Source organism: Pelmatolapia mariae, linkage group LG22 (genome assembly GCF_036321145.2).
Source record: "Pelmatolapia mariae isolate MD_Pm_ZW linkage group LG22, Pm_UMD_F_2, whole genome shotgun sequence".
NCBI classification, from domain to species: Eukaryota; Metazoa; Chordata; class Actinopteri; order Cichliformes; family Cichlidae; genus Pelmatolapia; species Pelmatolapia mariae.
In genome coordinates, this window is record NC_086245.2 from 16,700,523 (window position 1) to 16,724,347 (window position 23,825).

The 23,825-nt window shown below is 40.7% G+C and overlaps 2 protein-coding genes across 2 annotated transcripts; both read right to left on the bottom strand.

Annotated features, from left to right (window-relative positions):
* Positions 1 to 6,628: 6,628 nt before the first annotated feature.
* On the bottom strand, positions 6,629 to 10,872 carry sf3b4 (splicing factor 3b, subunit 4). The gene is made up of 6 exons (XM_065470810.1): positions 10,804 to 10,872; positions 9,828 to 9,956; positions 9,200 to 9,742; positions 7,913 to 8,080; positions 7,496 to 7,654; positions 6,629 to 6,914 (listed from the first exon to the last, which is right to left on the bottom strand). Exons 1-6 carry the CDS (start codon positions 10,835 to 10,837, stop codon positions 6,742 to 6,744), a joined length of 1,206 nt encoding a protein of 401 aa, XP_065326882.1. The 5' UTR covers positions 10,838 to 10,872; the 3' UTR covers positions 6,629 to 6,741.
* A 1,152-nt stretch (positions 10,873 to 12,024) lies between these two features.
* lix1l (limb and CNS expressed 1 like) lies at positions 12,025 to 23,558 on the bottom strand. Its single transcript, XM_065470792.1, has 6 exons — positions 22,713 to 23,558; positions 20,302 to 20,465; positions 18,433 to 18,573; positions 17,974 to 18,069; positions 17,678 to 17,755; positions 12,025 to 15,690 (listed from the first exon to the last, which is right to left on the bottom strand). The coding sequence occupies exons 1-6, from the start codon at positions 23,050 to 23,052 to the stop codon at positions 15,439 to 15,441; spliced, it is 1,071 nt and encodes a 356-aa protein (XP_065326864.1). The 5' UTR covers positions 23,053 to 23,558; the 3' UTR covers positions 12,025 to 15,438.
* Positions 23,559 to 23,825: the final 267 nt, after the last annotated feature.

Here is a 23,825-nt window from a genome sequence, read left to right on the forward strand (position 1 = left end):
CACTTTCGCCAGCTTTACGTAAGACTGCGTTTAACGAGCAGATTTTACACCGTGGGGCTGGAGACTGTTCCTGCGTGATTAGGATTTCTCTGTATGCAGCAAATTAGACTCGACCATCTGCTTTTTAAATATGCATCATTGTCTGTACATATATCAATATCGCACACGTGCCAGTGCACCTGACTCCTCTGTTGCCATGCCGACCACTCGCGTATCCCTGAGTGCATCAAGAACTGGTAGAACGAGACCTGAGCCCTCTCGATCAGCCTCCGAGGCTCAAAGAAAAACAGAAATGTGGTATGGACATAAGACATCTAAATGTTTCCATTTGTGTGGAAACGTGTGGGAACTACGTGAAAAGCGTGTTTTACAACTAAAAGAGGCGTCTGCTTTCAGTAATGAGCTCGTAACACCTCATTTAAGACAAAAATTTTCAGGCAAACATCTGGTTAGAACACCTGCACCAATCATCTAAACGGGGGGCAGGGGTAAAGAAGCATGCACAGCTGCAGTAAGTCCTGATTTGATTTTTTTTCTTCTTCTTAAAGTATGCTTGTCCTTTACAGTTAAATACCTGTAAGCACAGCAAGACCTTACAGTACATTTAGCAGTTCACATCCACTCATCATGGGTATGAATATCATAGTAATGCTGAGCTTTAAAGATTTCTTTGAAGTATTTGTTTTTAGGGTGTAATGATTCCACAGCACACATCTTTAATGAATTTAATAGACAAGAACTGGGTGCACAAAATTGAATTTATTTTGGATTTGCGCTAATCCACAGTGTCAGAAGTATCCATGCACAGTAAATTTCACTGAGTATATTTGACTCAAATTGAAATTTTACTCTAAAAAAGACAGCATTTGGTCCCAGTCTAAATGGAGTAAAATTTACTCTTACTTAAAATTTACTCTTGATAATTTACTTGGTTTAGTTTAAAATAAAATAAAAACTCTACCCTAATTTTATTCTAAATAGAACAGAATTGTACTCTGAATGGAATTATAAATAGAAGAAAATTTCACTTTATTTCACTATGTAACTGCATTATAATCATTCACTGCAAGGTTTTAAAGGTACAATAATTAATCAGAATTTTTTTATTTTATTTTAACAGCCACCTTTATTATTCAGAGGAAACAGTATGGTGCAATACAAAAACTGTAACCGCTTGTTGTAAATCAAATGCTTTACAGCAGAAAAGCTCTTTGACATAAATTACATGAGGTCCGTCTCTTGTACACAGAATTTGAAAACCATTCAAATCCTCATTGAGACACACTGTTTGCAGTGCAAAAGTACTCAACAATAACCTCTCATCCTCCACAACAACTTGGTAGAGCTTGTGAAAAACTGGCATTTCACAATGGACATTTATACAAACAACTAAATCTGCACGATAAATATTTCCATGGTGTTTTGCCCATCTAACATTTAACACCTTGGTGTTAATTGGTAGCTGAAGAGTCTCTGCTATCTCACAACCCCAGTCCAATGGATTTAAAGAAAGCATTTTACCTGGTCCAGTGATCAGCCTCTTGGGGTCAAATGTCTGCCAGCTGAAAGCAATATGACTTTGATGTTTTATTGCCAAGGTTTTGGTTACATTTTTGAAACTTCTCAGTTGTTTTTTTTAAAAGAAGTTGTGTTTCGCTTCATAGTGCATTCACCAGCTATGCAAAAGTGGTCCTGTTTTGAGTATACATGTAGGATAATGCACAATGATATGATGCTTTGGTAGCAGCTTCTTGTGTGGAAACAAACGTTTGAATAACCTGTGGTGTTCGGCGATCAGGTGTTTCAAGAAAATACTGATACCTTTTGATAACACTGGTGAAAATACAATATTCACTATTTGAAGCAACAGCAGTAGGAAATACCAGTGCTGACCATTTGGACAAACTATGTCTCTAAAGATGAGTGGTAGATTCCAAAGTAAACACCAGGACTGGATGGCGTTTAACCCCAAGTCATTTGAGTCCTCTCCCAACTTCACTGTAGGTGGTTTGTTGTTTTGTTCCATGTAGCCATAGTTAAAGCTCTTAATTCTCCTGCCCACTTCCTTTGATGTTGTATACTGATCATGTAACGTAATCAGTTTCATTTCATATTGTGCCACTGCCTCCAAGATATCATGCATAATATCAACAGAGAAATTTTCACATGTATTGAAGTATTGCAATGAGCATAGAATGCAAGACTGTTTAACACCCATCACATAAGGAAGTCTCTACAAAACCAAACAGGCAGTGAAGACCAAGGCTGTCACCAGTAACTTGGACAAGTTCCATGTACTGGGTCATACGGGGGAACCTTAACTCCATCCCTCTCCGGGATTTTCATATCCTTCACAATTGGATCAAGTATCTTAGAGAAGCCATATGTTTGGGATGTTGAACTCCTTGGCAGCTGTGAACATAATAAAATTGCATTATACATTTGAAATAAACACCAGAACAAGCAAAGAAAGTGAAATTAAATAAATTGAACAAAATAAACCTAAACATTTGGTATAGCAGCTATTATAGCATCATCACCAAAGCTTGACTGATTCACACTACGAAACACGCTGGAAACATTGACGTTTTTTACTCACTGCGTTCCAAAAACGATCAATTGGCCCTCAAAACAGATGTACTTCTGTTGTTCTCTGCACTTCACATGCACAGCTGGCATCCTTAATGATATGAAAAGGATATTTTTCAATAATCAGATTTACTACAAATACTTACAAAATTGAACAAAAAACACAAATATATTCCATGTGTGTCTTACAATCTCGTGTTCTATTCTGATAATGTGAATGCATATAAAAAAAATATAATAGTAAGGGCAAACTCAATGTTGCAGCAGTCGGAAGTTTGTATAATGTTAATCTAATACACTAGAGGCTTAAGAAACGTCTAAAACTGCAACCATGTATACTTTACGAGTCAGAGTAAAGCACGCGTGCTTTCTAACTGAACAGGTGAAACATCCACAAACGTCAATCCATGATAAAACACACATTTATAACAGAACATTAGGTTAAAAAAAAAAAAAGTTGATTTGTATGCTTCAATTTGGTGTAAAACACATGTGTTCACAGACCTTTTTGGATAAAACACTGGTGCACCGGATTTGTTAAAAACACACTAGCCTGGTCAATTATACTACCTAAAAGCAGCTATTGAGCAATGCTAAATTTAGTTTAGTGACATATACAGTGGCTTGCAAAAGTATTCGGCCCCCTTGAATTTTTCCACATTTTGTCACATTACAGCCACAAACATGAATCAATTTTATTGGAATTCCACGTGAAAGACCAATACAAAGTGGTGTACACGTGAGAAGTGGAACGAAAATCATACATGATTCCAAACATTTTTTACAAATAAATAACTGAAAAGTGGGGTGTGCGTAATTATTCAGCCCCCTGAGTCAATACTTTGTAGAACCACCTTTTGCTGCAGTTACAGCTGCCAGTCTTTTAGGGTATGTCTCTACCAGCTTTGCACATCTAGAGACTGAAATCCTTGCCCATTCTTCTTTGCAAAACAGCTCCAGCTCAGTCAGATTAGATGGACAGCGTTTGTGAACAGCAGTTTTCAGATCTTGCCACAGATTCTCGATTGGATTTAGATCTGGACTTTGACTGGGCCATTCTAACACATGGATATGTTTTGTTTTAAACCATTCCATTGTTGCCCTGGCTTTATGTTTAGGGTCGTTGTCCTGCTGGAAGGTGAACCTCCGCCCCAGTCTCAAGTCTTTTGCAGACTCCAAGAGGTTTTCTTCCAAGATTGCCCTGTATTTGGCTCCATCCATCTTCCCATCAACTCTGACCAGCTTCCCTGTCCCTGCTGAAGAGAAGCACCCCCAGAGCATGATGCTGCCACCACCATATTTGACAGTGGGGATGGTGTGTTCAGAGTGATGTACAGTGTTAGTTTTCCGCCACACATAGCGTTTTGCATTTTGGCCAAAAAGTTCCATTTTGGTCTCATCTGACCAGAGCACCTTCTTCCACATGTTAGCTGTGTCCCCCACATGGCTTGTGGCAAACTGCAAACGGGACTTCTTATGGTTTTCTGTTAACAATGGCTTTCTTCTTGCCACTCTTCCATAAAGGCCAACTTTGTGCAGTGCACGACTAATAGTTGTCCTATGGACAGATTCCCCCACCTGAGCTGTAGATCTCTGCAGCTCGTCCAGAGTCACCATGGGCCTCTTGGCTGCATTTCTGATCAGCGCTCTCCTTCTTCGGCCTGTGAGTTTAGGTGGACGGCCTTGTCTTGGTAGGTTTACAGTTGTGCCATACTCCTTCCATTTCTGAATGATCGCTTGAACAGTGCTCCGTGGGATGTTCAAGGCTTGGGAAATCTTTTTGTAGCCTAAGCCTGCTTTAAATTTCTCAGTAACTTTATCCCTGACCTGTCTGGTGTGTTCTTTGGACTTCATGGTGTTGTTGCTCCCAATATTCTCTTAGACAAACTCTGAGGCCATCACAGAGCAGCTGTATTTGTACTGACATTAGATTACACACAGGTGCACTCTATTTAGTCATTAGCACTCATCAGGCAATGTCTATGGGCAACTGACTGCACTCAGACCAAAGGGGGCTGAATAATTACGCACACCCCAATTTTCAGTTATTTATTTGTAAAAAATGTTTGGAATCATGTATGATTTTCGTTCCACTTCTCACATGTACATCACTTTGTATTGGTCTTTCACGTGGAATTCCAATAAAATTGATTCATGTTTGTGGCTGTAATGTGACAAAATGTGGAAAAATTCAAGGGGGCCGAATACTTTTGCAAGCCACTGTGTATCTTAATGCTGTCTGCTAATTACTCATAATGTTGATCTTTGCCTAACAGGCGAAAGGACACTTTCTCAGGCTGAACTCAGGACACACACCCCGACACGCACGCACACATGCACACTGATACTGATATGCACTCACCACACTCCCTTCCCCGGATCCAGCGCCTTCTCCCATGCTTACCCCCCCATGGACACAGCGGCTCAGCTGGAGGCGCAAGGCAATTGCAGCGTCCGCGACCACTGTGTACATTGCCGTACCCCCGCCCTTATGTTGCTCGTCTGTTTCATGGCGTATAGTGCGATGATATCTGTGCTTCTTTATGTGCTATGGAGTTTGTTGTGTTTTCTCCTCATGATGAATCACTTGTTGGAAGTCATCATGGGCAGAAACCCTTTTTTTTCTCCTGACTTTGCCCCTATATGTTACATATATTAAACCCTAAGTTTGTATTTTGTATGTATTGTCTGTATGGTCGACTAGGTCTGTCATCTCAGCTGCAGGCAACTGCAACTGACAAATAAAGCTTATCCTTATCCTTAATTTGGCAGAAGCTAACCAACCTTGTCACAAACTCGCAAGCTGTAATGTTACTCACAGGCGTTACCTTTCAAATAAACAAAAAATCCCCATTTTATCCTAAATGAAATCATTATTAAGCACTTTACTCACTTACCTGGCTCACCGCTGACAGTTGTCTCTGTTCCACTGCGGGAAAGGAAACTTAGGAAATGTTAGTGGGCGTAGTCTCGCCATATTACTCCAATAGAATTTCCTCCGTTTTTTTTTTCCTCTGTTCAACTCTAGTGGCCAATCGAAATGATTACAATTCAAAATGAGTAAAAATTATTCTTAGATGAAAATGTTAACTCTGGAAAAATCATTCTCTCCATTTTCCTGTGTACATAATCCCCCACTAATGTTTAGTTAAGTGAGCCTTTGCAAATTGCACAATGTTTTTGGTAGCAATCAGCAAACTTCTGGCATAATTCTAGCTCGATATTTGATCATGCTTCTTGGCAGAATTGGTAGTTCGTTTAAACTGGTAAGTTAACTGGTAAGTTTCCTGGTACCAACCCAGCTTTAAATTGTAGCCCACAGATTTTCAACAGGCTTGAGGTTGGGCTTTCCAGAAGGTTAGCCTGCTTTATCCATTCAAATCCAGTTTTGATGTGCGTGGAATCATTGTCCTGTTAGAACACACAACTGTGTACAAGTTAAAAACATCTAGGACTTGGTTTGAAGTAATACGCCTTCTTCATTTTTCCATACACTTCGTGCAGTGTACCAGTACCACTGCTAGCAAAACAGCCACACAGCATGATGCTACCACCACCATGCTTGACAGCTGGTGCTGTTGTTAGGTTTGAAATCCTCACCTTTACTCCTCAATTTTTGTCTCCTCTGATCATAAAACCTTCATCCAGGAGGAGTTTGGTTTATCCATGTGGGCAGCTGCAAATTTCATTCAAGCTTAAAGGACCCTCTCAGTGTATGTCTTCACTAGGCACAGTGACACTGTCGTTCCAGCAGTTTCCAGTTCCTCCAGCTGTCCTGGGTACACCCCCCCGGACCTCCTCCCATGCCCCCACAACAGCTCACCTAGGAGTAATAGTTTCAACAATTCTTCTATAAGATTTCTGAGCACACAAATGCTCCGAGTGGAATAAAACTATACTTTGAAAGCAACATCTGATCTGTGTCCCTTTTAGAGCCACAAGTCTGTTATTTGATGCTGTGTTTTGTTGTCAGAGTAAATAAAAACAGTAAAGAATTGTACTAAAAATTTTATTTGTTGTTCATCTGTACAATGACCAAAAAAAACCCAAAATACAAACAGGTGGTTAAATTACTCTCACGCTTACAAACTCGAGCAAGTCTAAGGATGTGTTTTTAAAAAAGCAAAATGACAGACAGTTATCTAACAGGAATTACGATGGCATCGGTGCTCTCGGAGGAGCCCGTGGGGGGACACCTGGGGGCCTCGGTGGCATCGGAGGTCCTCTCTGGAAGCCAAAGGGAGGTGGTCGAGGAGGACCGGCACCATAGCCAGGTGGAGGCATGGGAGGAGGAGGCCCTCTCATGCCTGGAGGGACAGGAGGGCCTGAGAGAGAGAGAACAAGTGGTCACAGTCTGATAAAACCGCTGTAAAACGCTACCAAGAGCCGGGGATCACACCAGAAACCTTCTTGCTGTGACGCAACAGTGCTAACCGCTGCCTTGCCATGCCGCCCAACATGATGTTACACCTTATTCAGTTTCCTTCCCATATCCTTTCTTATGAAAATGGCTTCCTGGGTATCAGAGCCCAGATTTTGTGCCACAGCTGGCTGATGTAACAGCAGTGATACATGTTTTTTAAGGCTATGCTCACAAATTTTTGTAGAGTACCTTTACAGGCATCAGCATGAGTCAATGAACATTTGACTGCTTTCCAAATCATCTCACAGCTCAAATGTTTATTTTATATGCTAAATTATCAATGTGTTTCATCAACACCAGCGCAACCTGAGCGCAAGACAGCGAAACCATTTTCAATGCATAATATCAGTTGTGTTACGGAGAGAACCCTTCAATGATTCTTTTTACAGGGAAATGTTGCTTTGAATGACTTTTCCTCTTTTTTGGTGCTCAGAGAAACTTTTATTAGACAACAAAGACTGAAGGAGATGCCACAGCACTTACCTGTGGGAGGCCCATACGGCGCCCTGGGAGGCATGCCCATAGGTGGGGGTGGAGGCATGCTGGGGGGCGGCGGCGCCCGTGGGTTTGATCCTGGTGGAGCAGGAGGCGGAGGCACCATGCCAGGAGGAGCAGGAGGAGGCATGGGCATCTGAGGCATACCTGCATGGCAGCAACAAAGCAAGCTCAAGCTTAACATTTGTCCACATGGACCAAACTGGTAAGAGTGAAACTCCAGGTATATTTAAATACGCCAAACACAGGTAATCTATAACTGATAACTTCATACAGGCTCATATGTACAAGAACTACATAAAAAGCATGTAAATATACATATCTAAACTTTTACAGCGTACTACTGCATTACTTTCCACAAGGAATGAATATGGAAACGCACTGAAAGCATAAATGTAGCCTTACCTGGATGCATGCTGCCAGGAGGGAACGGTGGTGGTCCGGGTGGAGGTCCGCCACCACCCTGCGGGCCTGGTGTGACAGCTACTGGTGGTATAGCCATAGCAGGGGGCATTGATGGAGGTATCGATCCAGGTGGAGGAACAGGAGGGAAAGCACCAGGAGGTGGCATGCCTGCACGCAAACAGGTTGCATTTGCAAAGTGAGTCTCATATTTCACATTTGAGCAGAGCAATGTGACTTATAATGATCTACCCATGGTAGCTAATGTAATATCTATGAAGAACTTCATTAAAGGACCAATTTGTCAGCTGTCATGTTCACTTTACTCCATGCACTGATCAAGATTAGTTAGATTAAAAATAATCTCTTTATCACCTACTGATAAAAGAGGCATCATCCAGAGCAGCACAGACACACTTCCTACATCACCTTAATGCTCATGATGGAAACTCATCTACTCCCATGACAGCCTGTAATCTATAACAATTAATCACATACTGCTGCTGTTTAGAGATTATCCCGGGAAGAACAAAAGGAAGCACAACAACATAACCGCATATCACCAACATATCACCTGCTAGTTACTCATAATTTATTACTTCTTAGAATAAAATGGTCACAATAACTGAGTGTACAGGAAGCATGAGCAGCAGGTATAACGTCCTGTCTATTTCCAAACAGGATCTGGTCAACAATTGGATTGTGTGTGTGCAAAAGAAGGCAAACTCACGCTTTTCTAAATTAAGTTTAACTGACGCCATTTGTACTTTAATCGATAGTTTAACAGAGTAATATAATTAACTGCCATGAATAACAAGCCCAAGATGGGGCTGGCTTTTTAACAGCAATTCTAAGATAATCATTTAAGTACTGCATCGTTCTCTTAGGCAGACAAAACTATTTAAAATATATCATCACAGCCCACTGGACAAACTCTGTGTAATAGATACTGCTTTTTTTTTAATTTAATGTCCAACCATTCAGATGTAAACTACAGGAAGTTCCCTGTGAGCATAATGTGAAAAGAGATTAAAAATCATGATGAACAACTTTTATTCTTAGACCACTTCTGTTTGATTACTTCTTTTTCCTGCTCCTGGAAGTAGGTCAAGTTGTACCAGAACCCAAAATTCATCTTGTAAGCTAATCACTTAAAATCGACACCTATTAACTTCTTATTAACGGAAACAAGATTTTTCCACATTACCTGATGAACGGTGCCTGAAATGTTGTGTAACACCCCGCAGCGATGTTCAAACACCCAAACTGCAATAAAACATTTGCTCTTACCTGGAATGGCCATCGCAGCTCCCAGCGTGGTCAGGACTGGCGTTGGAGCCGTTGGTGGTGGAGGAGCATCTGCAAACAGCTGGTGAGGCCTGTCTGCCTGGGAGAGAGGATTCTGAGCGGCCAGGAGTCGCTCTGCGGCCGAGCCATGACGCTCTCCTTTGGAATCTTTCTTGAAGGCATACGACACTGTGATGGGCCTGTTGCAAAGGTACTGGCCGTTCATGGCCTCAATGGCGGCATCGGATGCATCGAAGCTGGCAAAATTGATGAAAGCATAGCCCTTAGAGTTGCCGGTGTCTGGGTCTCTCATGATCTTTGGCGTCTGGAGGATCACACCAAAGGCACTGAACGTGTCGTAGAGCAGTTTCTCATCAATCTCTGGGTCCAGGTTACCGATGAAGATGTTAGCACCGACATCCAGGTTTTTGTTGTGTGCAGAAGCTTTATTAACCCTGATCGGTTTGCCATAGAGCTTTATCATATTCATGATTTTGATGGCATAGTCGGCATCCTCTTCACTGAGGAACTCCACAAAGCCATAGCCTGAGAAAGTACCAAAAACTGTTAGCTGAGCTTGTTTTTGGTGATCCTTCAAAACACGTACCAAAAAGGTGATCTGATTACTTACCTTGATGTTGGCCTGTGACTCTGTCTTTGGGCATGTGTGTGTTGACCACAGGACCAGCCTGCAGGAAAAGCTCCCATAGTAATGGCTCAGACACTTTCTCATCCAAACCACCAACATATACAGTGGCGTCTAAAACATGAAGAGAGAATAAGCCTCATAATGATCAGTGCGTCATCACAGGTCGTCAATCTCTTTTTCAGTGGACACACGTGACATTAAAGTAAAAGTCGATGGAGATACTTCAAGAATAGAAAAATAGCTAATATTTGGAAATAAATTAGTTAATCAGTGAGATCCAGTCCCTTGTGTCCTTTAGAAGGCCTGTTAATATAATTCAGCTGGATGATGTGCACAGATAACTATGCGTTGTGACCGGATAAAAGATTTATAAATTAGATACTTGCTTCTTCTTAAAGTTCCTTTATTGCCTCTCACACTCTCCTCATATTTATTATACGTGTACAATATTCATTCAGGAAACTCACGTTTAGTGTTTACATCTAAAATACCGATATCTAAAATCCTATATACCCACATCAAGAAACAGTCCCCGTATAAAATCAGCACGATACGAAACAAAGAAGTTTAATATGTTTAACATGACCGCCGAGTCAAGCTACAAGCTATGTTGTTAGCTTCTTCGGCTACTTGTAGTGGTTGGTCAACTAGACGTTAAGTCTGCTGCTAATTTGCTCGGAACAGTCGCACTTCAAAACAACCAAAAACCATCACTGAACTGGCTTACACATAAGTAACAAGTAAAAGGATTAAGAAGTCTGTTTGAAAAGGAAAATCAGCGACATGCTAAGCTAGCGACAACTCAATGTTTCCATGTGATCTGCCAGTTGTTTATCACAAACTGCTGTCTAAACGAGGCAGTCGGTACGTAAAAATGAGCCGGTTCCGGTGAAATGTACCAGCACTTTTATGAATGAGAAGTGCAAAGAAACACATCAGAGTTTAATGATGAGTTTACCTTGGTTTCTTTCTGAAATTGGTCCCGCTGCCATGTTGAATGACCAACGCAGGGGGAGCGCAATGAAACCCCGCCTCTTCCGATGTTGTGTACCGGAAGTATAAACCAAAATTTTAATTTCATTTCATTTCATTTTTATTAAAATAATTATTTCTGGTATGATATTAAATGTCGGATTTTAAAGAACATTATGTGAAAAACTAGTTCATTCCAGCTAGAATTGAATTTATTTTTTTTTTATTGCTTCTGGACACAATTTTCCAAACAAAAAAAATGACAATATTGTAAATGCAGTGGATTTGCTTATTACTGAAACAACTAGTCTCACGTTTCAATAAGACATAACTAGGGAAAAATTCCAATCAACTTATTTTATTTTATTTTTATTTAATAATAACAAACATAATTAATTTGTTTCACAAACATAGTCCAGGTACTGAGTAGCTTAGTTGTGGTTAGGTAGTCAGTGGGGTTGTAGTCTCATTTAGGATTCTAAAGGATTCAGGGTAAAAGCTCTTCCTCTTTCTTTTTGTCCTGGCAGCCTGCACACGGTAGGGTGGCATTTCCTTGATGGCAGTATGGACAACAGTCTGGATCCCCTGCGATCCTCTTGGCTCTAAGTCTGCATCATTTGATTTATATGTCACCCAGATTTAGGAGATTGAACTCGATGGTTCTCTCGATTTAAAACGACCCCCATGAGAACCAAGTGATCCCAGTCAGGCGCAGCTCCCTATCCAGTTGGTGATGCTGCCACTCAAGATCCTGAGCAACCTAGACAGGAGTTTCAAGTCCTTTGATCATCTGAGGTAATAGAGGCAATTAGTCTATTAAAGTTGTTTTTACTTTGATAACTCTTGTGGGCTCTGAAAGAAGAAAGATAAATGCACCAGTACTGCTCTGTAATGTTAATTGTGTTTGGTTTTGATCACAAACAGTGCTATGATGCCTAACTAAGACTGTGGGTGGGATATATCTGTTATGCCTTCTGGTGGCATTTGCAAGTTATTGCATAATTTAAAAAAAAAAATGAAAGTGAATGAAATCAGTGTTTTTATACTCTAAAAATCTGGAATATGCCTTTTTATTAATTTGGAATATTAAATTATTACCACTGTGTGTGTGTGTGTGTGTGTGTGTGTGTGTGTGTGTGTGTGTGTGTGTGTGTGTGTGTGTGGCCTTGATTTTCAGTCACTGAAAACAAGTGGCTCAACACAGTGCCATTTGTAACAGCAAATTTATTACATATACATATAAATCTACTAAAAGTAGAAACATGGAATACAAAATGTTCATAGAAAATACAAACAGTAAGGACCTCGAGAAACACTCTTATAAAACAATACTGTATAGAATATGAAACATATAAAACCAGAACTTAATCAACACATCATGCATCAAAGCAAAAAAAAATAAAAAAAAAACAAACCAAAACAAAAACATGTAGAGCCAAAACTGTTTTTAGCAAACAAATGGCAAAAAACAAACATACGGTTCAAAAAAACTTCAATTATATTGATAACAAAGAAAGATCAAAGGCATTTTTACAGAAGGAGCCTTGAGATTAATGGCTTGTGGCTATAAAAACAAACAAACAAACAAACAAAAACAACCCAGATGTTGAGCATCTAAATTGAAACAAACAGCCTCAGCCTCCTTCCCGTTAAGCAGTTCATTAAAACACTGCTTGAGATTTCCTCATTAATCACATTTACTTTTCTTAATTGAGTCAAAGAAGGATAAAATCACCGAAAGTGTTTCTGCATATGAAATCCTGGAAATCTGTTTAGTACCAAGTTTAAAATTTACTGATCTGAAATTTACACATTTGAAAAAGAGAAGATATTAACCAGGATATATAAAGTTGACTTTTTCAGTCAATTATAAATTTGCATTATTCATTAAAGAGAACTGCAAAGTCAGCATTTTTATATTTGCACCACACACATATGCTGCAAAGTGGGCACAAAAAAAGAAAACAAAAACAAAATCAGTATATAAAGTTTATAAATTTATACCAAAGGTAATAATATTAAATACATCCTTCACAATCTAACGGCATGTAACATATTAAGGAAATGATTTGATAAAAACACTCTGCAGGTACTGGAAGTATTACCCAGCACAGACGCCACTTCAGACTGTAATTAAAAGATGGACGTAGCCACCATGTCATCACCCACTGGTTTGGAAGCCTTGCATTTGGCATTTTGGACTTTTTTGATACCAGACATAACAAACAAGTGGTGAGAAACTGGGACTGTTGTGGAGGGCCAGATCAATAAGCTTATGAAGAGATAAAATGAATACTGAGCAGAAAGTAGTTCAGCTTATTGGTCCGGCCCTCCACAACAGTCCCGGTCTAGCACACACCGTATTTTATCATAGTCAACACCAGCTCATAATTTACCAACAGACATCATGCTGTGTGTTAAAAGGGACTTTTAAAAGGGACCACAATGACATAAGGAAAGTATTGACTGAGGTCAGTCATTCCAGAGGAGTTGACAATTATAAAGAATGCAGGTTGAAGGCACTTCTGCACTGGCTTCAATTTTCAGACTATAGGGGCTTGTTTGCTGGAAAAAAAAATTTAAAAAATCCCTAACTTGAAATTTCAAGTTAAGTTGAAATTTAGCTAGCTCTGCCAATCAGAAAGCTCTGTGAAGGCAGATAATTTCCTTATCATCATGTCTAACACTTCGACATGAACACACCTTTCAACGTTTGCTATACATTGGTAGCTCACAAGCTTCTATATTAGGCAGAGAAGCTATGTCCATCTTTTATATACAGTCTGTGATTCAGACCAATGAAGTAGCATTGGTCAGATTTTGTTACCTTTGGGGCTGAGTGTGGGAACTTGTTTACATCCCTTTTCAGTCTTTATGCTAATCTATGGCAAGGTGGCTTTATTTAGCTTCATATTAACCAGACCGCCCTGCGTGTAACATCAATCAAATTCTCAGAGTAAATTTCCCCCAAATGTTTGAACTATTCTTTTAAAATGCTGTAATAGTAAGAAATTAACCGCATGCGTAAAGATGACTGTTCAAACATTGCTAGCTACCATTTTCATAAAGGCACAAAGACTCCAGAGATGAGTTATAGAAACTTCCTGCACTTTTTCTTTATTTGTTCTTTCTTTATATTTCGTGTAATCGGGTTCTGCTCCTGCTAATAATCCAGCATTCAGCAGCAAGAACGAGCCCTCCTGCTGTCTGACTTCCATTACTTCCAAAAGAACCGTATCACATCAATTAAAACTTGCGTGGGGTCTTTTTAATGCTGCTTGTTAAAACGCCTTTATCCCTACAACGTATAAAAATGCATTTTATAAAGACGAACAAATATAAAGTTATGACATTTACGGTAAAAAATGGTAATAAATGCCTGTTATATTACATTTTTTTGGCATGCAGACATTACAATGCTGCCAAACCCCAATTTCTTCTTCCAGTATCTCAAAAAAAACGTAGACCACAGAAGCTGGCACTGTTCTGACTACAATGACTCAAAACTGATGGTTCAGCTTAAAAAAAAAGGAAAAAAAAGCCCAACTCATTCTCTGCCTCCATTTTTTAACTGCTGAGACCCTGACCTACATTTAAGTCCTAACAAACACTCACTTTGTTTGAACTCCACTAGCTGACCAACACAATCTGCATCACAAGAGCAGATTTTGTAGTTTTTGTAAGTCGTTTTGCTTTGCAGGTCCTTTTTGCTGATAGCGCATTAAAAATGATACATTCGGCTAGTGTCATCGTCGCCAAGCAAGAGACGAAGCTTAAAAAAAAACGCCTTTGCAACAAAAGCTGAAGTAAAACGGCATAGTGGTGGTTTAATATTTGATCTTCTTTTTTTTTAACCTGAGCTGCTGTCAGAGCATCAATTACCTGCTGACATGTTTCCTCTTTTGCAAATTACCCACAAATTATTATTACATGAGTCAATAAGTGTATTTCTGCGCTTACTGGAAGTCTAGTATTATTTGAGGCTGCTTCCCATAAAAAACCTGTAGGAGCAGGTTGCACATCCATTACAGAAAACCGGTGATATTAGCTGGGATCTTTTATCCCCTTCATTCATATCTTGCTGAGTGGGTGACCTCTGTTCCTGTGCTTTATTCATGAACAAACACAGGCTTCTTCCATCATCAATTTTGGCATCTTCCCATCTCAAATACTACAACCAACCAAAACAAACCGAAGCCGAGAAGAAACACAGGAGCTATACCTCATTAGCGTTTGGTCTGATGGGTCATTTTATGCCCTGTACATTCACTGATCCATAAAGGCTTTGTCTCCATAGGTCTACTATGAGTAAGAACAGTATGAAATAATGAAAACAAAACATGTAAATCCCAGTCACATTGAATGCCGAGCACTTTTACAGGCATCTAGAAAAAAAAGCACTGTTATCCTGTAATTACTAGGCACAAAGAGGTAACGGGCTATAGCGGCTAGTATTTGTTTTATGGACAAGATGTGCATACTGTAAGTCAAGGCTTGATTACCTGGTACGCAAAACAAAACACAACCTAAAACGTTCTGAGAAGTCACCTATGAAGTGATCAATACTGTTACCAGGAATCCTACGGAGTGCGAAGGCATGTTTCCATATCGGACGGTTGGTTTAGTGTGATGGCAGAGTGGCGGTGTTGGCTGCACTGAGCTGACCCACAGCTAACATGAGGATGTCCTTCTTCTCTTTGTAAAAACGCAGTTCTCTGCCCGCCAGCCTGGCGTCCTCTAGTTCCCGCTCTGTTGTCGCCAGCTCCTGCGCAATGGTGCCCGCTACGCTCTGTTCTCGGTTCACCCAGTCGGCGGCCATCTGAGTGCGCATGTCATCATCCAGAGCCCGATGGGAGTAGTGAGCCAGCACCTCCTTCAAGTTCAGCCAGAAAGTCATAAAGAGTCAGAAGATGTGATAGTGGGAAACAGCATTCCGAATCAGATATTCCTCCAGTTATCTAGATTCTGATGCTGAACCTAATAAGACTTCATCATTTTAAATTTCATAAGACATGAAATTTCTTTATATTTTTCGGTGAAAATGTGAAATAGGCACAGTAAACATGCACAGAAATACAGTATATATAAGACAAAAACAGAGTTGTACAATCCTAACAAGGTTGAAAGTCAACATTTGGACCACCTTTATTCTTATTTGTCCTCTAGACTTCTTGAAAAACATGAAAAGCTCTATTTTGGATGTTCGCTATCTTTAGATGATCCCACACTGCTGCAATAATGCTGAAATCCAGCCTGTGGGGAGGCCAATCCATGGCCCTGATAGTGCTCCACTGTGTGTTTTTCTATGCAGGTATGCTTTTACTGCACTGGCAGTGTGTTTGTGATCATTGTCATGCTGTCATGCATTCATAATTCCATCATTTTTGACAAGATCTCCATCACCACTGGTTGAAATGCTGCCCCAAACCATGACAGAGCCTCCGCCATATTTCACAGATGGCTGTAGGCACTCTCTGTTGTCTCTCTCTCCTGACCTCCTCTGTACATACTGATGACAATTTCAACCAAAAATTTCAAATTTAGATTAATCGCTCCATCAAAGAAAACCCTTTGGATCCTTAATATAAAGAAATGAGTAGTGGCTCGAGACTTTTGCACAGTATAGTGTTCCAGTGGTAAATGCTCATATTAAGAATGACCATAGTCTCAAATGAAGAGAGATCAACGTATGTGCAGACATTTTTTTCTACTCTTGGCTCTGTATGATGCCAAAAAGAGCTTTTAAATTAGAAGAAAAATGCAAAGAATTCATTTTTATGATCATATCATGCACAAAGCTCCGACTTCACCGCACCTCCTTTTAAGGCGGCTTCATGTGGCTGCCTTAAAAGGAGGGAGACCCTAACTGGAGCTACAACAGCAAGTTTCAGAGGATGGACTAAGGGGCTGCACAAAAGCCCAATTTGAGATAAATGGGGATTATTTTGAAACTTAACCTCCTAGGACCTGGCGTCCACATATGTGGACATCACATTTTGGGTTATTTAGACCAGAATACTGAATTTTGCTCTACAAGGGCCCGATATCCACTTACGAGGACATTATACTGCCACTGTTCTATCAAAATTTTAAACGAATATCCTCATATGTGGCTCTTATTTTTCTTAAAAACAAAAATAAGGTAAAAAAAAAATAAAATCTGGTAATTCTTTGTTTTTACATTCATCGGGCCCCAATGTGACCAAATATCAAAGACATATTAAAAATGCATGCCATGGAAGAGTTCGGGTCTTAGGAGGTTAAGATTGACTGAGTCTTAACACACATATTTTAGGAGGCACATTCTTTGTTTTTGCTCTTTTTTTCACTCACTCCTCATGGTGAGAAAGATAACTACAAATTTATCTAGAACAGCGCTGTCACAGAGAAAAAGCCCTGCTAAACACTGATCGGCCACAACATTAAAACCACCAGTCAGATTTTGTGTTGGTCACCAAAACAGCTGTGGCCCATCTGGGCGTGGATGCAGGACCTCTTTGGGAGTGTTTTGGTGTCTGGCACTGGGACGCTGGATGCGGATCGTTTTGGATATGTGGGTTGCTGGGTGGGGCCTCGATTGATTGAATCTGTCCTGACTCTTACAGAGTGAAAGGAATAGGAATTTGGGCTCTTCGTTGTGCTCCTTGAGCTGTTCCTGAGCAAGTTTTGCATTTTGATGAGGAGCTAAGAAACAGCAGGACATTGCACTGTGGAGATAATCTCTTTTTTTTCACTTCACCTCTCAGTAGGTTTAATTTTGTGACTGATTACTGGGAAATTTGTTCATTAAAAAAAATAAAATAAATGTAGCTGAAAACTGTTACTGTTTTTGTATAATAGAAGGCATTTGTTGGCTTTACCTGTCGGGAACATTGTCGTTCTCTCATGGCTTTGAGGCTTCCGTTCCAGTGCAGCAGCTGGAACACAGTCATCAGCTCCTGGAAGACAAACACAGCCGAGACCAAGAATAAGAGACCAGTAATTCAACACTGTGGGGCCAAACTAACTACATATTATCACTTTTTGCCGAACATTTACACATAAAACTGCTACTTTTATGAATACGTGTTCTGTATGTAGCTACTTTCATACAGGCTCTGGGCTCACATTTATCATAAGTTGTTTGTTTTTTTTTAAAGCTACTTAAAACACGCACCTGAAACTCCAGCATGGACTTTCCTTTATTGGACTCGAGCATGAAGCGAAACGCCCCGATCCCTGTGTTGGGGTTGTCGGCCTCTTCTCTGTTTCCCTGTGAGCATAGACAAGCACTTAAAGTAGAGTCAGCCACAGTTTGAGCTCACATAGTAAATGCTACTTACTCATATGTCCCTACAGATATTTGGCACATATTTGTGAGTTTGGGAGTCAGTCCAATGCAGTGTAATTTTCCTTCATTTTCTTTTGAGAAGCATCAGCTATTTGTATCCATAGTATACACTTTCATAATATTTACTATATGTAAAAAAAAATCCATGCGTATGATGCCAGCAACTGAGCAACATTAACCTAATACATCATGTTTTTGGAAGCGCGTTCAAATCAACCATCCTGCTTGACTGACAGTCGTACAAACACAACTTTGAGTTCTCGGTAGTTCTTTTTTCAAACTTACATTAAAAGAGGCCAACGCCTCATTCACGCTCTTCTCAATGAAGTCGTCTGTAATCCGACGCGAGGGATGTTCGTTAAAAACGGAGTTCATCAGGGCGATTTTGGCGGCGCTGCGTCTCGCCTCTGCCTTTGTGGGACAGAACTGTCAAACAGCAAAGAGAGCATGTATCAGTGGACAGATAAACAGTCAAAAGGCCAACGACAACCCGGCCGGTCTTTAAATGACTCTTTGTGGCTTTGAGCTTGCATCCATATTTGGTCTTGTGGTTTTAGGAATGCTTGCAACAGAATAACCAAACCACAACACATTCACTGACGTTCAACCAAAGACAATGGCGTGTTTTTACAGTAATGTGCAAAAAAAAGTCTTGAGCCACTCCTCGTTTTGTTATATGTTGATGGGAAAGTGGAAAGGAAAATTAGAGTTAATGACCTCGAAAGTCAATACTTGGTATGACTACCTTTATTCTTTAACATAGCCTGAGCTCGCTTTGGCAGCTTTCTTGTCATTCCTTTAAGTAGTCTTCAGGAATAGTTCTCCGGGCTTCTCAAAGGAAATTCAAATCTCTGCTTTGGATGTTGGCTGCCTTTTTGTTCTGCGTTATGTCAAGATGATCCCAATGATGTTGATGGCACTGGGGAGCCCAATCCATGACTGATAGTGGTCCGTTGTGCGTGCTGAAAAGTGAAGTTGTTGCGAATCGGATCTTTTTCAGAAGGTGTTGCATGTTGGATCAAAATCTAATGGCACTTTTCTGTGTTCACGTCCGTCAGTTCTTCAAAATCCCCAAAACCACTGACTGAAATGGAACCTCAAACCATGACAGAGCCTCCACCTTGTTTTACAGATGACTGTAGACACTCATTGTTGGATCTTTAACCCAGATCTTGTGTAATTTGGCATAACTCAGCCTTCCTTAAGAATGACTCCTTGACAGCCACCCTTCCACAGAGACATTTCTGATGAGGCTTCAATGAACAGTAGATGGATCAGCTGAAGGTCCAGATGCATCTCTCAGGTCCTGGCAGGTCTTTTTTGGATTCTTTTCTATTTCTTACGGAAATGACTTTCCAATACCGTTCGTCTGATGTAGATAGTTTTTAGGCCACTTCTTTTGTCGAGGCATTATGCCAAGTTTTCAGCAAACAGATCTTTGGGAATCACCTCATTAATATGAAAATATAACTTCACATCTGTCAAACTGTGTTATTGTTGGCATTTTTACAGACTTGGCTAAAGAAAATTGAACAAATGATGTGTTTTTGTGGCAGGATGCAAGCAACAAAGTAGTTAAAGATACACTTTAAAGTTGGTTAACTGCCGAGTTGTCTGTTACGTGTAGACACAGCACTGGTTCATCCCTCCTGTCAGGTCTTTGCTAGTATTTTTTAAGGACGTGACCTTCAGATACTGTTCATATGCTCTAGATAGTTTTTTAGGCCTCCCGCTTCTTTTTTTGTCCTCCACTTGTCCAGTTTCCTCAAATTCTCTAAGGACACACTGCGCACCATCAAGACGTATACCAAGTTTTCCAGTAATAGCTCTTTGGAAATCACAAATATATACAGTTTTATGCCTGTCAAACTGTGATAGCCTTCACATTTTTCATACTCGACTAAAGAAATGTGTTATTGTGACAGGCAGCAGTTTAAAATTGTAAGATGTCTGTTATGTGCAGACACACATAAAAAAAAAAAATTCCTTTGAAACGGAGTAAAAAAGCAGCCAATGTCCAAGCCCGCTTTAAAAGTTCCAAGAAAGCCCGGCTCCTTTGGAAGCAAAGTATAAAGAAATGAGTGGTGGCTCAAGACTTTCATACAGTACTGCATATTTCATAATAATCACGCTAACAGAAAGCAGACACTGCACCTGGAAACTTCCAAAGCAGCTGCCGCCTGGAAGGCTAACATAGCAAACATAAGGAGGGCTGTTGGACGGGACCATTTCATAAACAACGAGGGCTCCGTTCCTCAGGTCGGCTCCTCTGGTCAGCTTCATCTGCCAAAATTCCTGCAAAGCCTCCACCACGTTCACTGCAGGACACACAGATAAAAGAAGAAGCCCTGTTACGTCACACTAATACAAACCATTAGTGCAGTTTACATGTTTTGGTCTGTAGCCATTAGGCGAGCTCTGCGACATCCTCTCTAAACAAAGATGGAAAGGTGCAGGGGAAGGTCGTCTCCAGGATGCCACAGGGTTTTCCGGAAAGATTTTAGGTGGCTGCCCAGAGGAAATTCTGCATCACCTCAGAGGAGAGGCTTGGAGAAAAACACTCGACTCTGGCCCTCACACAAGAGAACCGAGTTCATGTCATCCACAAGGAAACAAAAACAACAATGGAAAGCTGCAAACTCTGCAACTGAGTCATAAATGATTACTTGGGTTTGGGGTCTGTTGGGAAATATGTGTGCAGCCAACATGATTTGAACGAAGTTACCGCCTGAATCTTGCTCTTATACGAGTCTGGAGGCCAGGTCACTTTGTCGAACATTAAAAACAAAAAATTAAAGCTTTTGTCAACAAACTACAAGTCATATTTTCCATACTATAGAGCCCTGAAGGACAATCCAAATCATTTTTTAAACACACACGGCTCTCTTGCTTTTACTCTGTGACACAGTTTTTATCAAAAGTTTTAAAATGTTTTAGATACTCTAAATATTTTGGTTGTTTTCCATCAGGGAGGCGTCTGATCTCTCCTAAGCTCGCTCTGCAGGATGACAGATAATGCGTCCAAAGACACAGCCAGAGTTGTAAAGAACCATCTTCAGTGTCAAGACGAACAAGGAGAGGCGCAACAGATGGTCAGGCCCCCATGGAGCCCTGATCTCAAAGTCAAGTCAGTCTGGGATTACATAAAGAGAGAGCCTAAAGAAACGGAAACAGCCTAAGTCTGCTCATTAATGTGGGCAAGAGTTGGTGCTACTTTAAAGACAGGTTTTTTTGTGTGTTTAATGCTTTTTACATGAAGTTAAAAACAACTTCTTTTACAAATACTGTTTTTTTGTACTTCCACTGCAGCTTTTGTCCAGAATCTACTCTATTTTAAAGTCTGGAGGTATGACAAGATACTGGATTTGCATTGCGGGTCTGCAGCCTGTAGTGCAGCAACTGGGGCTAACAAACCAATTCAGGCTTGTGACAGTGGTTTTTAAGGGCTCTTGGTCTGTTTTTATCCATTTCTGAGGATTTCCTCCATAACAAAAGTGCAAAGAGACAGGAAACTCTCTGAGATATTGAAGGATGTAATGTAAAGCTGATCCAAACTACAGTCAAAGAACATCCTGCAACTCCACTTGAAAGTCAAACAAAATCTTTTCCAGAGGTGTATTTGCACACATGCCCCCCCCCCCCTTTTTTTTCTTATAGTACTCCTTTAAATACACTTAATAGGCCTTTTTGAAATTGCAACTTAATCGCTGCTTGAAAGCAAACGCATAGGAAAGCCTAATTACATCACCTCGTGTGTGTTTTACTGCCAAAAGTCTTCAAAAAATGCTGCCAATAATTGTGTTAAGAAGCCTAACTGGCATGCAGGGGGAAGAGGCTGTTAGTTAGGGACACATGGGGACCATCTTTTGGAAATAAATCCTATTAGCATGGGACAGGCACACATGTTAGCATTACTTAAGCTTTTGGTCTAATGATAGATTTAGGCAAACTCTGATAGAAATCAGTCAAGTACTTTAAATTAAACTGGATTTTTCAAGTAATTATTACTATTACTACTAGTAATTATTACTATTACTACTAGTAATTATTACTTCATGATGTGCATTTTGCACATCATGAAGTAATAATATAAAGTTTAATATAAAGTATATAAAGCCTTATTTTTCCTATCAGGGGCACTGCTCTTTCATTTTTCAAGGTTATTAACGATTTCCACAGAGTCTATTCTTGTTATTTACCGTGTAACATGAGTGTAACGGCTAATTTACGAACAATAATGTATTGTTCGTAAATGCAATCCCCTGCAGCCCCTGGATGTTAATCCTGTGATGGAGTGACTGGAGCGAATATCAAAGGAAACTTCACGGTAACATTGCATCAGGTGCAAATGACCACTGGTGTGTTTACACACCGGAGATAAAGGTGGAAATTACAGGAGTTTGTTCTAAGTATGGTGGAGGTTTTTTGTGCCTTCCTTCCAAACAAATGGCGCAGCTGAAAGTGGTTTCCAGCTCTCCAAAAGTCCCCTCCCCAGCTACAGCCTGAAGTAGTATGACACGCGTTAACGCCGCTATTTCCAGGACAGTGTCAGCACCGGACATTACCTCTGCCGTAACCCTGCGTGTGTTTGGCGAAGCTGCGAACCACAGCCTCCACCGCCTCCTTCAGCACGGCCGGGTTCCCCGGGTTACAGTGACCGCTAGCCCCCGGCCCCAGCCCCGCTCCCATTCCGCCGTACAGGCTGTGGAGCTGCAGCGGAGGCGGCGGGGGAGGAGGCCCGGAGGAAGCCGCGAGAGAGGCCGGAGAGGACAGCAACGGCGCGATGGGGACCGTAACCCCGGGCCGGAGAGAGGAGCGGAGGGTCCCGGTCGCTCCCGAACTGAATCCGATGCCCGGCTGTAGCCGCTGATGGCGGACACTGTCCGGGATAACGTTGGATTCCATTGTCCCGACGTAACGTCTGCGGAGTCCCGACTCTGGAGCAAATCTGTAGCGAGGAGCCCGACGGCTTGAGCTGAAAAAGTGAGCTTTAAGCGCTAAATGAGCGAAGTACGGCAGGGTTTTTCACAGTCACAGCCTGTAAGCGCCGAGCCGACGTTGATTCGACACATAACGGAGCTGCTGAGTCCTCACTCCCTGGATTAGACTGCGGGACTGTCAGTCAAGTGCTGCCTTCAAGGACTCCTCGTATTCTGTTTCTTCTACACTGTGAAATGCATTTACAGTCAGGCTGCACACGTTTTCTAACGTGTGTTTGTAAGCTGGTATTCTTTTTATTTTATTGCTCCTGTTTATTGTTACACGGACTGTGTTTTTAATGGGCTAATTTCCTTTTTTTCCCCCACCTGTGTTTGCTTGTTTTTGTGGAGTATTTCCTCATCCTAGCTGAGGATCCAAGGATGCAGGAAGCTTTACTTCCTGGGATAGTAATAACACACTGACCTTAAGTTGTTATAATATTATCTTTGCATTCAGATTGTAATGCAAGCGCACAAAATATTCTACAGCTAGGAAACTCCTTTTTTTATTTTTGTTTAGCTCTGGTTTAGCTTTATGATGAAATCCTACCAGAAATAATAAACCAGCTTCTAGGTTATTATAGCTAGTATGGTAAACTAAACTAAAAAATGAAGCTACATGTAGAAAAAAAAAGTTAAATAAAAGGAAAAAAAAACTGGACATTTGAAGAAAAAAAATTAAAGCTAACTAAAGCGGTT